Source organism: Labrus bergylta, chromosome 20, assembly GCF_963930695.1.
Source record: "Labrus bergylta chromosome 20, fLabBer1.1, whole genome shotgun sequence".
NCBI lineage: Eukaryota > Metazoa > Chordata > Actinopteri > Labriformes > Labridae > Labrus > Labrus bergylta.
Genome location: NC_089214.1, coordinates 4678363 through 4696436, shown reverse-complemented (window position 1 = coordinate 4696436; position 18074 = coordinate 4678363). Strand labels below are relative to the sequence as shown.

Below are 18074 nucleotides of genomic sequence, written 5' to 3'. Positions count from 1 at the left end.
GCAACACTTCTGAAATCCAATTTAAGACAGAAAGCTTTTTTGTTCTGTTTCCTATTTGACGTACTTCTTCAAATAATGAGGAATGGTAGATTTCTGTTCTCTCAAAAGAACCCCTCTAAGCCATGATACAAAACTTTAAAGCAGGCTGGCTCTTCTAAGGCGTTTTTGGGGAGCTTTTCAGAACAACCTAAAGCAGCGATTTACACTCGGAGTCGATTTGCTTCCCGATAATTAGACCCTAACTTTTCTTTACTGTAGTGCAAGCCCAGGCTTTTTCTTGTTTGCTCTGAATTATTTGCAGCCTGAAGAGGATGAATTGAACAGTATTTTCTTGATATATACCAATGATTAAAGGAACACTTAAACACAAGTGTGTGCGTGGGAGAAAAATGTTTTGCCTTATTTCCTAACCTGTAGACAATCTTGTGACCTCTCCAAGTGGAACGTTATCATGTTTCAGGACCACATTGTGAAAGTTTTGGAGTTAACTGGCTTTGAATGAGGTAAAATTAAATTTTCTAGTGAGTCAAGAAAATTTACAATAAGCAGTGATGAAGCTCCTCAGGGGCTCCTGATGTTTAATTCATCTCAATAGTGACCTTCTAAGGTTTTATATCCTTCATAATAAAAGTCTCCATTATTAAGAAAAGACAAAGCGGTAAGATTTATGATATCTGCACATCTTAAGTCCATGAAAGCAAGTTTTTTTCATGCTCATCATGACCTTCATTCACTTAAATGTAAAAGCAGAGCCAGCTCTTTTTTCCTTGCAGGTTACAAACAGTGCAGCCATCATCAGTGCACGTGCTGCTCATCACTGTTTAAATGACACCTTGCAGCAGCAGCAACAGCAGCAGCAACAACACAGACTGCCCATTCCCTAAATCGTTGTAAGGAAGAGGGATTTAGGATTCTTTGCTGTTGATAAAAAAAAAAACTAAATAAAAATCGGATAAAACCCGCACTGTCCTTATTCTGAGTTATTTCCCCACTCCTGTGTGATTTTTGTTGCTGCGCATTTCCTACTCTACACCGAGGAGAGCCCGTGTTGTTTTCCTTTTTTTCAATCAATCCGCTGGGTTGTAAGCCCACCCATTTATGAACTGGCTCACTACCTTAGGGGTCTAGCTTGGAAGTGGCGGGGAGGGACTGTGAGAGCTGACAGAAGCTATCTAAAAGTCTACAAATTGTGTCTTTCGGAGGCAGACCGGGGAGCCGCGGAGAACACCAAAAATGAAGGAAAAGAATCTGATTGAGACTGCAAAGATGCAGGGCAACGTCATGGTAAGGTTTGCTTGTTGGCACACATTGCATGACGCCGACTTAATGATTTCGTTTGTGATTGCTATCTCTATGAAGTGTCCCGTTTCCTCCATCCAGACGCGCTGTGACGCACGACGGGCGCGTAGTAAATTAGCGCATTTCACGTTTGCATTTGGCTCTTGCATCTGTTTTTTATCCCGCTGGGGTGGCTTCAGATACTTCACGCCCTTTTTTTGATTTCACGTGTCCCCTCCCTGTTTGTGACAACAGCCGACTCCACGGACCCTGCGTGGAGGTGTACCTCAGTTAAAAGAGTTTGAAAGTTTGGTCCCGTTTTTTATGGCTCCGATAATGACTGCTGAGTTTTGGCTTTTCCTCTTGAAGCTTCTGAGGGCAGAGGTAACCTTTAGCCCAAGGAGGGTCCCATTAATATTTCACTGCATCTAAAGCTGTGAGGTGCAGGATATATTACCCCGCTGCAGGCTGCTTTGTGGATGTATGTATGTATGAGAGGAGTGAATAGTAAATGTCCTGTGGGACTCTTTTAGATATTAAAGAGCAGAGTCATGACTTTTAAAGCCTTTTGATTATTCAATTTATTGAATATTATAGTTCAATATGCGTCAATACCTATTTCATGCCTGAAGACCCCTCTGCTGATGTTTCAAATGTAGGAACCACTCTGATCTTCTGACCAACTTTGTTCCTGGGCAGTTCGGTTTGATGTTAATCTTTTGATTTGCCCCATGGTCGCTTTATTTATAGCTGGATAAGGCGTGCTCTGCATACTCTCCAGGCCATTTAAGAAGATGTGGGGCACAGCTGTGTGTGGACTCAGGCTTTTCTAAATGGTTCCTCTGATGAAGACCATCTCCTACACTCCCCTTGGCCTTGTTTTGTGTGCAGATCTGCGGAGGGTGTTTTTATCTCTTTTCATCCCTGCGTAATGAAAAGTAAACAGCCGTGTTTGTCGAGAGGATTTTGGTCAATTTCCAATTCAGGAAGTGGTTTGTGCCAAGTGAGATATCAAGTGAATATTTTCATTTCAATTAATTGCACGGCAGTTCCATTTACATTTACAAGTTTTTGAATATGGAAACACACAAAGGTCTGAAGCTGTCCCAACAGCAGAGGTGAAGCTGGTGGAACCCCTCGGGCTCTTTTATAGTTGTTACCATTCTTCAGTTTCTTTATTTTCATTTCTTTAATGAAGATGTGAACACAGCAGATTTTACCCTCAAAGCTCCGATGATTACAGCATGCAGAGTGCTGCCTGCTCTTCATTTTGGGACAGTAAGCTAAGGAAGGATTTGTTGGGTTTATTGGGTTGGCGTTAACAGTAGCCAATAGGACTGAGTGTATAATAGCACATGCCCCCCTAGTTCTGGTTGAGTCAAAAAACTCTTTTACACGTTTTCCAGAAATTCTAGACCAGCAGACTTGTATCTTATGATCAACATGAGACTGATGTGTTGAAAGGTCCTTGAGGACTTTTTTGGCTTATGATGAAACAAACTGAAATTTAAATTAATGCCTCCTTATGATCAACAAAAGCAAACAAGACCGTCAGCGATGGGATTGATTATTTTGATTCAGTTATTTTTAATTCCTGACACGTCTTCTTCAGGTTAGGTGTCAGACGAAGCAGCAACCTTCATGCAGCTGAGATAGACTTTGTTTACATTTCCCAAAGCAAATACTTTTAAAATTAAAGGAGAGCAAGATTAGATTTTTGTCCAAAAAGCAAAATAAAACAACTGCAACTACTTGCACATGTACAGGACAAAATCAGTAAACAACGCCTTGCCCACATGGGGCGCCAAAATACGGAAAACTGTTTCTCACAGGAGCTTTAAAGCATTTGGGAGTAGGAGAAATGGCTACGGTACTTATTGTGAGGGAGAAGAAGAGGTTAATGAGACTTGAGTGCCTTTTAATGATGGACTTCTATTTGGTTGATTATCTTAGCTTAGCACAAAGTCTGGAAGCAGGAATAAGCAGCTACCATGGGTCTATGAAAGGAAAATGAATTCTGCTAATAGTACCTCTCAATCAAAGAGTAAGAGTGGTTCTCAAGTCCCTACACATGACAAAGTGTCACATTCTGGTTTTACAGCCCATTGTGTACAGAACTATTCTCTTGGCTTGTACTATATGAAAATATATAATTTTTAGTATTTTTGTTTTTGCACAAATCCAGATTTTCTTTTACACTCAGTAAAGAGGCTAATATGCATATTTTTTTGGGCAGAGATGAGAAGACAAACACAGACCCATAATCATTCAAACTGCTCCTTAAAAGACCACAGATGCTTCTGCAAATGGAAACTACATTATGCCTTCTATAAATTCTGCCATGGCGTCATCTCTGAGGGAAGTCTGCTGCCTGACTCTTGACATTTGTTGGTCTATTTTAGCCTCTTAATTGAAAAGTACACAATTATTTTCTAAAAACTGATCCAGGCCTTGTTGTGGCTCTCTAAGCTCTTCAGCAGAGAGAAGCTCTCATTCATTTCTTTTTTCTTGTGCATATGAATATAGATTGATTCTTTCCGCCGCCTTGTTCATGTGTTTATTTCCTTGTATCGCTACGTTCACTGTTTGATTTATTGACCAGGAGGAATGCAGCAGCTGGAAACAAGGAAAGTACATGTGAGCAAAGCAGACAATGTAATTTGGCTTCCCAGTGACAGGTTTATTGCACCAAGTGATTGCTTCCTGCATGATGAGCATGTACACACGGGACGGGCGCTAACTGTGGTGAATCAGCGGGGGAGCCCTCTCACTAACAGGGAGGAATCTGCACAGCGTGATTTCTGACCAACAAATGTAACGGTTGGTCGGACATTGTTGTTGTTGCCCATCGGGGAATCTGTCTGCGAGTGTATCAGGTAAAAATGGATGCCAGAAACACCCCGGAGGTGTTGTGTGCATGTGCAGGAAATTGGAGCTAACCAAGTCTGCTTTGAGATGCCTGAGGGGCTAAAGACAGAAAAATGTAACAGGGTCCGGCTGAAGGTTCAATCTGGATAAGAATGATCTGGATTTGATGAACTGGATTGCCACTTCATCAAATAGGATTACATACTTTGCACACAAGGGGCGCCAAAATCCATACAAAATGAGAGCTTCCGAAAGTTTATTTTAATTTAATATTTTATGTTTGATATTAACATATTTTTGGGAATATTTAATAGGAGATATCTGTATTCTATTGCCTGACCTGTTAGATAGATAGATAGATAGATAGATAGATAGATACTTTATTGATCCCAAGGGATATTCAAATGTCCCAAATGTTATGTCTCCAACACCTTTAATGTCATGGAATAAATTAAGCAACTCAAGAGCAAATATGTTTAAATGTCTTAAGTATCCACATCTTTGTAAAAATTTTGTTTTGTTCAACTTTATCTGAAGATTCTTAAACTATCAACCAGTCTGAATCGACCCCCTCTGATTTGAACACAATTATCCCGATCTTTTTAGATTTAATATTCCAATCCAACTCAAAGTATTTGAACATTAAAAGTAGAGGTTTAATCCACAGTAAAACCAAAATTGGATAACCTGAACGTTGATGATTTGACCATCTCTTTTTCAATATTTGATCCAGCTTTAGTCCGATCAGATTACTTTTGAACCGTGCCGAGGGCTACAGGTCTCACTATTTACTTGCTTTACAGGGTCGTTAAGACTGTATGCGTGATACCTGCATTTTCCTGACAGCGGGACCGTCATTATACCGCTCAGACACTCATTCAGCTGCTCTTTCACTCTGTTTGCATCTAATTGTTTTCTGAAACAGCAAACATCCTCTTCAAGGACGCAGTTGGCGGTGTTGTTGTACAACTAATGATTTGTTTCTCTGAGCTGAAATATAAAAAACAAAATATATAAATATATCAGGAACTGAACAATTTATCGCTCCCTAAAAAAAGAAAGATAAGAGGCATTTAAAAGACAAACGGGAAAGAGTCCCGTTGTCATGGTTATTATATTTGAGGCTGTTTTGAGTTCTCAGTTTGGAGTAAACATTGGCTGTCCTCCACCGAGGGCTTCCGATGTCTTATTAACTCCAAAGTCTGTGAGGCTGCATGATAAAAAAACATTTAATTTAATTTGACTTCAGAAGTATTAAAAGGTCACTGTTTGGACGTACGCCTCAGAGTTATTTTTATTATCATGCTTTTGAATATTTCAGCAAGAATCTGCAACATGACAGGGCAATGAAGTCATCACATCCTACCAAAACACAGTCACCAAGCTTTAACACTAACGACTCCAAACGGTCACATGAATAATGCAGAAGTGATGCTGGATTTTTAAGGCCAATAATGATGAGCATATTTATACAAATCCTAATTAATGAATTTCCTTAAACCAACTTTTTTTCATTTTTGTACTTTAGCTTTTCTTTTACAATTTGTTGACCTATGCATCTTTTATAAAATTCCCATTATTTGCTAATATTTTCCTAGCTGTCATTTGGCAAAAGGTGTAATAAACCTTTTTCCAATTCTGATGTTTTTTTCTTTACTTATTTTGAATTAAGACACCTACCAGGCAAACATTTACTCTCATGTTTGATCATGAAATTGGATCATAAGTTTTCCAACAGGTTAAAAAATTCTTCTCTAAATCAGCTGTTAGGTATTCTAACTCGCCAGCATTAAACTGATGTGACACAACATATAAATTGCCTATTTCTACTAATTTCTGGTTCTCCGTTGAACGAGGAACCCTCTTGCTGTGAGGCGACAGTGGGGCTGGGAAATATATCGAATTTTTAAGATATATCGATATATTTTCAAACAAGATGTAGGGTAAGACAATATCGTTAATATCGATATAGTTTAAGTTGCATTAAAATAACGTTCTCGAGGTGCCAGATCACCTTTTTCTCATCTCACTGATGATGACTGTCTCTTCCTCTTAACCCTGCTCCTCCTCTCTCTCTTTTATTGTACTTAAGGAACATTTTTATTTTATAATATAACTTTTTAAATTCACAAACAGGTAGTTTATTTTCCACGTGTTTTCACTGTTAATAAAATACATATCCATATATTCAGCTAATCAATATCAAGATATGAGTTTTGGTCCATATCGCCCAGCCCTAGGCGACAGCACTAACCCCGTCACAAGCGCGCGACCCTGTTGATGTTTTATAGCTAACATTATTCCACCAGACAGACAGTTATACGCTTTTGTCACTTTTATTAAAGATCGGTCCAATCTGCTGCCTGTCACTTTTACCTCTGAGTCAGAAGCTAACCAGATGTTGTCCTGCTTACATACTGAATGAAAGTTACCGTTTTGTTTCTTAAACAGCTGTTGGCCGTCCTCAACAGCTGCATGCGTGTTGCCTTCAGGCTGCGGCGTGCCTTTGGATGGAGGGCCACCCTGCATGGTTTGGTGCTCCACTGCACAGTTAATGCCTTTTCAATACTCACATCATGCCTGCAGGCTGACTTGTAGGGGTTATGTCAATAGCCCACTTCACTTGTTCTCATGCCTGTCCATTTCAAACCATGTGAAGAAGAAGAAGAAGAGAAATCCCAGCGCTGTTTGTCCACCTCTGCATGAACGCTGCCTTATTGATTACCGTGTAAAGCTTGCTGCATTTTGATTTTACACACATCTGGTATCTGTGCACCAGTTACCAGCTGTCTTGTAGGAAGTGAATCAGCATTACACACATGGCTCTTTGACAGTGTTGTTGCTGCATTAGGACGTTTTCAAAGGTATCAAACAGCATCAGGGGTTGCAGTGGACATTATCAGGTGCGCCGACATTCAATGACATCGACGCCGATGTGTACTGGGGATACAGGTCTGGCTTTGCATTTGATCTCATCAGCGGTCAACTGAAGAAGTGACAATCAGGAAGTAGGTGCTTCATCCTGCGTCCTTTAGCTCTGTTGTTGATCAGAGAAGTGTTAAGCTCGGTGAAAATCCAGGGTTTGCTCTGCTGTTTGTGTGATAACTCTGGCACTCGGCTTCAGGATTGTTCTCCTGGAGAGGTCTTGTGTTTTTGTCAAAGAGGCCACCATGGGTGAAAAGCTCTTCAACCAAACCCTCTCAGCTGTCTCCAGTAGTGTAAAAATCCAGAGCTCACCACACCAAATTCTTTTATATTGTAACCCTAGAAAGAAGCAACAACCTGGATTCAAATATGGCCTGTGGCTCCTTTCTTAAATGGCATTCCCAACTCTCTCTCTCGCTCTCTCTCTCCCCCTGATTTTCTGACTCTATACACCCACTGCCCTGTCTCTAAATAAAGGCATAAAAAGCCCCAGAATAGATTTTTCAAAAAAGGAACCCCACAACCAACCAAGGAGGAAACATCATTGGCATCACACCTCATAAAACCTGCAGAGTCATTAAGCTGTTTAAGCTTCAGATGTTTGCATGTTCTCGTCATTGCCCCGGGAACCAGGTAGACGTCCTGAAGACGTGTTCTGAGTGTCATAGCAACCTGCAGTCAGCCTGAGTATGAAGATAGGGCGAAAAATGGCTGACTGCTGGGGAAAGGCGTGAAGACAGAAACATTTCAGATTGAATGTGGAGGTCGCTGTGTGATCAAAGGAACATGAATGCTGGACTGTGTGAGTGTGTGTTCAAAAGCACAATTGTAACTACGGTAGATGTGTTTTTAAACAGAACAACCTGTGTGCTTTCTAATTATGAAATCCTAAAAAATATTATTATCACTATATTTTCATAATTCTAATATTTTTTGTTCTTCATTTCTCAGACTCAAAATCACATCCAATCATATTTGAAATGTCATAATGTTTCTTCAGACACACACCCAAAACACAACAGAAACGTGTTCAAATTGATTTAATGTGAAGAGCCCACAGGGCACTGGTGGCCTGGCGGTTGAGTTGCACCCCATGTGGGGGAGACTGTGGTCCTCCGGGCAGGTGGCCCTGGTTCAGGTCTAGCCTGCGGCTCCTTTTCCACATGTCGTTCCGCACTCTCGCTCTCTCTGGTATCTTCTCTGTCCACTGTCCTGTCTTGTAGAAAGCATAGGATCCCATGTGTAAATCTTAAAATGTGAAGAACTTAGATGTTGCACTTTATTTAAGATGGCAGCTGTGACACTAAGTCCGCCATATTGAAAATGCTGTCTCATAATAACTTTTGGTAAACCTAGGAATAGGCGAAGAGCTGGAGCGGAGGCGGGGCTTAAGCCTCCGGCCAAACAGCTTCAGCATGCCTATTTGTCATATCAGCCACGCCCCTTATTATGAATATCTCTCATCTTTCATAAAATCAAAAAGGATAGAGAAAAAAAAATCATCCTTCCATAAAGATGAGCAATTCACACAATTGTTGTACCAGGCTGTAAACATGTTGTCAGCATTGGACATTTTAATATTGGGTGTGTAATAGTACTTCCTGGTATTTTGCAGCCAGCCTTAGGTGGACACTTGAGGAACTGCAGTTGATTTTGCACTTCTGCAATGGCTTCAATTTTCAGCACTGAAGGTTACTGCTCGGTTACAACATCAAAATAAAGTTATAGGACTACCTGAAGCCACATAATCTGACAAGTTACTGAGAAGCTGAATGTTCGTCCCTGTGAGGAGGTGTTTGGACACTTTCTGGGATATTTATGGACTTGATTGGGGTCAGCGTTTTTTTGCAGAATCATAAATGCAGGTGGCTCGGACTGTGCGACTTGATTCATAGCGACCTTTATGTGGGCCACAGTTTCTGAGCCGTGACAGCTCACAACAGCAGCATTTCATTAAGCTCGCTGGAATCCATCTCACTGAGTGTTTCCCCTTTGGCTACGTTTGTTTGTCGAGCAATCGAGCAACCGCTGGCAGATAGCAAAATGTATCTGCCTCTGAAGCAATATGAGCCGAAATCTTACCATGAGGGGCGGTTTGTAAAGTTTAATTTAGTCTTACTTTAAGTCTAATTGTCCTCTTCCTATTGTCAATGGTCACCTGTTTGTTCATTTATTGTGAGAAGCACAAAATGACTATAATTGGGCATAGAGTAGAAGTTCAACCGATCAGTTGATCCATGATCCATACAGAAAAGTTTCAAAAGGCGTGAAAAAATGAATAATACATTTGTGTCAATAGAGCTCAACCTTAACCGCCCACTTTTTCAGCAGCTCTGGTTCTGTAAGTGAATTTCCCCATTCAAATCCTCCATTGACATTTCAGAAAATCCTTATATCAATATTTTATATCCTGGAACCAAGCCAACCAGCTGCCCGACTACTTGTGACTGTGAAACCTTTGATTTGGTGCAAATAAACAACTGGAAAATGGAGAAAAAGGCAAATGTACAAGACTGTGGGCATAATTGTTTTCCGCCATGGAGAAAAGTAATTTGTGGGATTTTTACTTTTGGAAGCACGCTGTTGAACTCTATAAATACCTGTGCAAAATCTCTGTAACAAGTTGGAGGTTTTTAAGTGGTAATTTTGCAAAATGGAAATCCCCTTTGTTATCTGCTCTAGACAAATATAAATGAAAATCCTTAATAACTAAATAGCTGTTGGAACCCAGTAGTACTACCAGATTTGGCCATGAAGAGTACATCAAAATGAAGTGAATTTATCAGTTTTGGTTTCAAGTTTGGTTCTCAGCCTGCCATGATGATTTCATTTGCTCTCTGCCAGAGAAAACGATGAGTAATTGTAATATTTTGGCGTGAAAATCCAGCCTTTCAAGGACGTTGAAGATTCAAATTAACTCCTTCTGGCAATCAAACCCATATAGTGGTAGAAAGTAAACCCAGGGTGACTCTGTGCATTGTACTTGTCACAACTGAGATAAATGCATTTATTTAGTTACAGTGGCATCACGTTGTTCTGTGTTTTGTTTTTACTGCCTCATACGCTCACATGAAATCCTCGAGATATTCCAAAACCTTTTTTCTTCCATCCTCGTGCGTACAGTATGCTGTCTCACTCTCTGTTGCTCCCTCTCCCCGGCCCCAAGCAATCAATCACCACTTAGCCATGCTGCACCATGCTGAGTGCTCCGGCAAAATAATGAGTACACAGTAGCTGAATATTTCAAACATGCGGCCAATCCATCCTTGCATTGTTTGCGTCTGGAGATGGAGGACCCGGGCTTGTTAAGGTCTGATTGCTGCGATGTTTGTCTTTTATGAGGGACAACGTAATTTGGCTCTTTCAAGTAGTCGTGTTACTTTCGGTCTTCTCTGTTTTTATGTGAAGTTATTCATCATAGAGAAACTAAGTGTGCTCATGGAACACTAATGAAGCGCACTCAAGAGTGAATCCAAGCAAAAAGCATTTTCACTTAAAATATACTGTCATGAAGATGGAGAATGATATATTCTGTTGATGCATTATGGACCACACCAGTGGATTGAATCGTTCAGACACTTGTTCAGACTTTACCTTACTACCAGCTATCTTCTTATTTTTTTAATTGGATTATATTAATATTTACTTCTAAAATTGGCTACGGTTTCCAAAGGATCCACCACAGTAGAAAATGTAATTATCCTTGTTAAGACAGCCTATAATATTTCCTCTATCCTACTAATTTAGCAGACTTTTTAATGGATCATTTTGCTTAAGGCTTAGGTATAATTAAGTGTTTTAATTTAGATGGTAGACTTTGTCCTTGTAAAACATTTGCACATCTGATTTGACACATATGTACATTGTTAAGTTTGAAAGACCAGAAGCTAATGGTCTTTCAAACTCAACAAAATATGCGAGACTAAGATTGTACAATGTCATTTTTTTTTATTTTCTTATGGTCAGGGGCTTAAAACCCACCTCAGCTCCAGCTCTTAACCTGTCATTAGGTTGACTGAACGTTAGGTTGAGTCAGCAATTCCAGCATTTAAAAACCGCCATCGACAGGCTTCCAAAGCCCCCTGCAGTAAAAAGATTGTGTGACACCACTATTAACACAAAATTATACTAACGATGGTCGCTCAATACTTGTTGCATACACTTTACTGTCTGGCTGCTAACAAGCAGATACTTGGGCAACATCATGTCTGAGCCTGCATTTTTGGATTTTCCACCAAGTAATACACCAAAATATTGAGTTCAACATGAGGACAAATGAAGACTTCTTTACTTGCATTTAAAAGAAAGGACCACTTTGAAATATGTACTTGTTGGATTCTTCAAAAATGCCAGAGATTTGAGTCACCCACAAAGCATCCTTTGCTGTCAGAAAAACAGCAAAGAAGATTGTTGTGAATGCTGTAAACAATGCAAATGTGTCCTTCGCACACATTGCTGTTTTTCTGGGTTGTACTTGAACGCTCCTACATCACGGTGCAAGTTTTCCTCCTTACAGCTATATTACTTTATAACCTTGACCAAAAAAAAAAATAAAGGTGAGAAACATTTAGTGTGATGGATTACCCATCTCAAACACACTTAAACTCTGCAAGTTGATTTTCTTTCCCTGCACGGAAATTAATGGAAACTGCCTGCAAGGAAGGAAATTAATCTAAATGCATATGTCGTAGTTTGGAAATTGGACAGATTTAACTGGGTATTCAATTTGTAGTTAATGGTCTAAAACATCAGCATTGTTCTTTAAGCTTAACAACAATTGTGATTTAGATTGTGGAAAAGGTGCTTTAACTAAAAAATCAGGAGGCTTTAGTTTATCACATAATGCTCTCCGGCTGAGAGCTGGGTCTGCTTCTGTTTCTGGCAGTGATCTGGACAAGCAGACTACACGTAATAAATGGACAAGACTGAAATTAGAGGCTAAATTGGTGGTCTGTTATCAGAGAAGTGCGCTCACAGTATGTATGAGTATATTTCATGTCCTAAATACAGCTTCTGTGTCTTTGAAGGCCGGCTGAGACCACGGGAGTTTAAAAATGGCGTTGACTCACTCAGCTAAAGAGAGACTCCAGATATTCTATTCTCTGATCTGAGAAATGTGCAAATAAAGATACAAGATACTTTAGAGAGTATTGTGTTTTCCAGAGTGAACCCGTGACACCTCATGTGATCGTGTAACATCTAACAAAATCTCAATTGGAGGCAGATGTAGAATTTCTTTTGGGACACCGACTGTAACATGCTGTAGAAATACATCAATTCGGACCAGATAAGTAAACTAGATACAAAATGATACGTTAAATTTAAGGTCTTATTAATTGCCAGAGTAAACATGTAACATGTGATCTGGAACATCTCAAGTCTAGATTACAAAACGTCCTGGGACACATTTTACATGGATTGTCTATGCCTCAAAGAGAATGTCGGTTTTAGTATTTTCGCTAACTGCAAACCCAAGAAGCACGTTTTCCCAAGTGATGTTACTTGGAAAACCCTCAGTGGCTCAGTCGCATTCTCTGCTTCTCTCTCACTGGCTGTTCATTTGGGAAGTACTGGCACCATCAAATTTAAATCCTAAAAATCTATTCTGTTTGGTTTTATGGGGACACCAGTGTATGAGCTTCTCTGCACGTTCTCAGATCTGATCTGCAAATCCCTCACATTACAAGATGATCTTGGCCCAACCTTGCTCTGGTACCGTCCTTGGTCTAAAACCACATTCCTCCTGTGACTGTCAAGGAGGATGAATCAGGTGTAAGTCTTTGCATTTCTGTGCTATCTGCACCTTCAGTGAGCGGGGAGGGTTTCAACATTCTGTTAGCAAAAAGATAAAAGGCCCTTTCTCCTCATGAAGGCATGTTTCCTCCTCATGCAGACAAACTCAGTGTTTGCGTTCGGCATTAACGATGATTTCCCCCAGTTCCCCTCGTTAGGACTCTGACATGATAAGCTGGTTTCCACCACTTACTCGTGGCATTGAATGTAATTGCATTTCACAGACGGACTGTGTGCGCGCAGAATGAGCAAGCTAGAGTCTTGGAGAATCAATTTGTCTGAAATCACTACATCACTGCGGTTATTATTATCTTTGCAAGTGTATTTATGCATGCACCGGATATTATTTGTATACCTAGATGAACTGTAGAAAAGATTTGTAGTATGGACAGAGATTTAAAAGGTTTGATTGTAATACAGGAATAGTCGGTGTGACAAGGTAAACACGAGGAGAACGGAGGTGAAAAATAGCAAGAGGCAAACAAGTGCTACACAGTGACAGACAGAGAGGCAGATGGAGGGAGGATAAAAAGGTGCAATGCCAATTTTCTGACTTTCAAATTGGACCACGCAGTCCAACATGATGAGGGAGTTTGGAAACCTATTAAAAACGAAAGCTAAGAAAAACAATTGGGCCCGAAAATCAGCCAAGATTAGCCGCATTCTGTTTCGACCGGGCCGGTACACATCTTTCTCACTCTGACTGAGAATCCAAAAGGCAGCAGAGTCGACCGAGCTCGCTCACAGAGGGAGAAAAAAAAAAAAAGAGCCGAGATGAAAAATCATCCTGTCGTGAATTTGCATTTGGAAATCCTCCAGCTGGAATGTGTTTGGGGTTTCCACTTGGTATTACCCTTCTACTGACTTTCAGGTTGTCTGTGTTTTCAGATTTGGATCAGATTACACTTTTCAATCAAACTTTCATTATTGATCTCAGGACAAATCATTTAAATCTGTCAAAACACCATCCAATCACACATATATTGAGCTTAAAATGACAGTATGGAGAAACGCCAAACATACAAGAAGCAGAAATAAAGCTCCCAATATTTTGTAATTTCTTGTTTTTAATTACCAACCATTAAAAGCACACTCCTGCATATTGTCTAGATTGCACAATGTTTCTGTACCAAAATGACACCATTGTTAATTATTTTCTCTGCAATCATCAGCTTATTTCAAAACAATGAGATCTACCTTAAAATAAAATGCAAACACGTGGCACATTTTTTAAATACCAGTGGTTGAATTTTGCAGTTCAAACGGCTCCAAAAGCTTTGCTTCAAAGTGGGGGTTGTGTTCTGAGCTTCTCCTGCTGTAGAAGCTTTACGATCTGGACCATTGTCTCTTTGCCTTTTGCCATCTTTGATTAATCTGTGCTATTTGATTCCTGGCAGAGGAAGTTGGGGGGAAACTGCCGGCTAGAATTCTGGGTAATGATGTACAACTCACTCTTACAGGCTTCTTAGCTTTCTCTCTCTGGTCTCCGTGCAGCGTTGAAGGGAGGGAGGGCTTTGTTCCTGGCCATGCACGGGGAATTCAATTAGCCTTTTTTTTCTTTCTTTCTTCCTCGCTCTCTTGTCTTGTCCGTCTTGAAAGTAAGCAGCTTCTGTTACAGGCGTGACATCAGACAGATGCCCGGCCTCGCTGCTGTTCTACTCCCTGTCGTGTAGCTGAGGTGCTAAAGGCGGTTCTCCTGTTAGAGTGGCTTTCTAATGAGATCATTAAAGCTAGCCAGACAGAAAATGAAAAAGCACCTGTTGAAGGGGGGGAATGTTGTGTATTCCCTAAACATTAGAGGAACATTACCTCACAGTGCATTGAGAGAATGCTCTGCTCTGCTAAATTACCCTTTATGCATCCTCTCCTTGTGCAGCTCATATATTATTAATTATGATATGGGTGCCGGGGATTCATTTGAATTAATTGGGAGGCCTCTTGAATGCCTCACGGTGTGCCACTTTCTCCACACATTAGATGTAACACTGAGAGGCACAATCACACCGTGCATGTTTGAAGCAACCTCTGGAGAGTTGCATTTTTCTTCTATAAATTGAAACACAAAAAGATTCAACCCGCCTTTCCGAGCAGGCTGCTCATTAAGGCAGAGAAACGCAGGTTTGATGGGTAAACATTTAGCATCTGATGATGCAGCAGTTACCTGCGCTTGCAACAGGCTGAAGCGATGAAAAGGAAGCGAGGAAGGGAGAGCGTGGAGTCAGGATGAGGTGAAATGTGTCCTCATTGAAGTCAGATGCATTTCTTTTGAGATTTATTATGACTCCCTCCTGCTGCCAGAGTGTGTAAGTGTGCAGGGTTGAGGCTGAGGTTATCAAAACTGAAGCACATAATGCTGCTGCAGTCAGTCTGTAGAAGTTTACAGCTCCAAGGACTGATTTATTCACTGTGCAGATCCTTTAAAAAACGGAGAACAAAGAACAGATTTATCGTTTTACTTGATGCTGTTAAAACAAATGTGAATTGAAAATAAAGACAACTGGACCCCTTCAATATTTTGCAACATAAAGCTTCAGCTTTTGGTCTATCAGCTATCAGTCACGTGATGAGTATGTAGGGCTGGAGGGTGGTGAGAGGTTAGGAAAGTAGGGGGCGGGGCCACCATTGAAAACATTATAGAACTGCAGAACGGGCTTTTTAATATTCCATCTCTTCAAAACGACACCTTCACATCACCTGATATCTGAAGGGAATCAGAGATATTAAGATGAACTGTGAGTTTTAGGGCATTTGTAGACCCTAATACAGCAACACGGGACACTGTTTGAATCTCCAAACGCTGAAAAGTCCTTGCCGGTGTTGCGGTTTAAAGAGTAACCATGAGTAGCCGATTGTGTCTGTGGTTATCAGACGTTATGTGTCCTAATGAATTCCTCTTTGTTTGTCTTTTCATTTAACACATATCTTATAAGAATTTTTAAACGAAGAAGCATTTGTTCGGACTCTTTTATCTGAAAGTCATCATAACATTCTCTTTAAATCGTAACACCAGAACGTCACTTCATCATGACTGTGACTGAACCGCTCTGCATGTGAATGTCCTCTGGTTGTCAAAGCGCTGCCTTTTTGAACTACGACTTTTACAAAAATCGATCTGCGCGGCCTGCTGCGTGCTTAGCCAGAACCCGCTGCTGCTGCACTCCCACGGTCGCGAAACACCCCGACATGCACAGGGGTGCGAAGGCCCTTCATCACCGCTTGAGGTTTTAATATGTTATTGTTTTGATTGAGAGCTCCTGTGGCAGCAGAATTTACAAATCTAAAACATTAAAACACTTAAACTTAAAGAATATTTTTAAGTACAAACTCTTTTCAAGCGTATAAAAGATGAATATTTTCTGAGATTATCAAGTAGGATTAGCCTATAGCTGTATTTTCTTCAAACGAACTTCAGGTAATTATCTTAAACCAACTTTGTAATTTATTTTATATATAAGTGGAATTTTTGCTTATATGCGTTTGTTGTCATCACTTGTAAGCATGTTCAAAAAGAGAAAAAGACAGAATCTTAACTCTTTTTCCTCTTTAGGTTAGATCAATTTAAACAGGTTCATGTTTCCCAAGGGATGCAAAATAAAGCCTCTTCATCATCAGGCCAACACATTAAAAGCGATAAACTCCACCATGCAGACAGCTTCATCAAGATCATCACAGCCGCCATTTTGTGTCTGTTCTGCGGGAGAGTTTCCGGGGAGCAGATGGGAGTGAACTTTAAGCTCAGCGAGGGGGCCGAGCGGCTGCGTCCAGCTGACAGTGGGGATGGCCTGCCTGATGTTTGATTAAGAGGCACGCTGACCTTTCAGAGGCTCCAGGGGGCGCTGAGACACGCGCTCACCTGACAGCAGCCGAGTCAGAGCCGCATCATTATGGCCCAAATCTATCAATCTGCACCGGCGATTTTTCTCACTGTAAACAGAAATGTCACATGTTTGTAGAAGAGAAGTGCGCACTGAGAAAGATGTCTTTGAAAGAGGAAGTGTCCAAAGGTAAATGTAGATTAAAGGAGGTGCGTTAGGGTGTAAAACAAAACAAGCACTATACTGTTTCCCCCCTTTTTTTTTTTCTTGCCTTTACTGAATTTTTTCTCTAAAACACAGATCAGTCAACAGCCAGACGCACAAATTGCTCTCATACCATCTTTGATAAACACAAGCAGAGCACTGATGCCTCTTACCTCCGATTATAACTGATGGCCAGGAGGAAGCCGAGGCGAGTCAATACGCTGTGATGAATTGGACCTGTAAAGTGGCATTGGGTGTGCGCCTATACTGTTCATGACAAATTGGCCGTGTCAGACTGCAGGTATTTCCTTTACAATCAATACAGACTGACAAAAAAACGCTGCTGAGGCCAGCTCCGCTTTATAATCACACAGACGGAGACGGACCGGGGGACACATTAAAGTCACAGAGATGCTTTTATTCTCATGATAAAAGCAAGGCCAGAGCTCGGCAGAGTTGCTTAAGAGCATTATCAAAATGCAGTTATTTCCTTAAGTCAAAACAGACTCGACTGAAAACAGCATCCAGGGTGGGTGTGGTTGGAAATCTTTTCTTTTGGATCTAAAATAAACACACCCGTCATGTATCAAGGACGTCTGGAGTAAACATTTACAACACTGTAAAATCAAGGTTTTATAAGTGCTGTTAAGTTTCTCTTTAAAGATGCTTAAATGAGCTACTGTAAATCTCCCTACTTGTTCTTTTTTTGGTGCGTATTAACAGTGCCGTGCATGAATGAATCACACACAGTTGAACCACGAGGATCATACTGTACTGTACTGGGGTGGATACCTGCCAGTGAGCATCTGCCCTATCAGTGGGGACTGAGCAAATGAGCCCAGGAAGCTTCTGTAATCTGTTAACTCAGCTTCACTGAGCTCCTGTATGAGACTCTGCAGCACAGTGTGTGTGGTGGACGTGTGTTTATAATATACACACAGACAGTAGACTGCTGTAGCTGAGCACAATGGTGATATGTCAACTGTTGTGCGTGTGTGTGTGTGTGTGTGTGTGTGTGCGTGTGCGTAGCAACCAAGCGGCAACCTCCGGTGTTGAAAAATGAAGCCAATGCGGAAGTGCAAAATCCTGCAGTTTGTCATGTGTCTGCTTGAGGGCTGGAGAGTCTCAGATGTTACATACACACCACAGCCAAGAAAAGCAGGTTTTACAGCAGAAATTAACATTTTACAT

The 18074-nt window shown here is 40.8% G+C and overlaps 1 protein-coding gene across 2 annotated transcripts in view; it reads left to right on the top strand.

Moving 5' to 3' along the window:
• Positions 1-18074, top strand: part of dpp6a (dipeptidyl-peptidase 6a) — a 207807-nt gene that overhangs the window by 22862 nt on the left and 166871 nt on the right. Inside the window, exon 1 of one of the 2 annotated variants that reach the window (XM_020645197.3) lies at positions 1099-1284. The exons of the other annotated variant lie outside the window; for it this stretch is intronic. Coding sequence (XP_020500853.2) covers positions 1234-1284 — 51 coding nt within the window. The 5' untranslated portion in view covers positions 1099-1233. Of the gene's footprint in view, positions 1-1098; positions 1285-18074 lie in introns of those variants that run through there. 2 annotated transcript variants of the gene reach the window in all.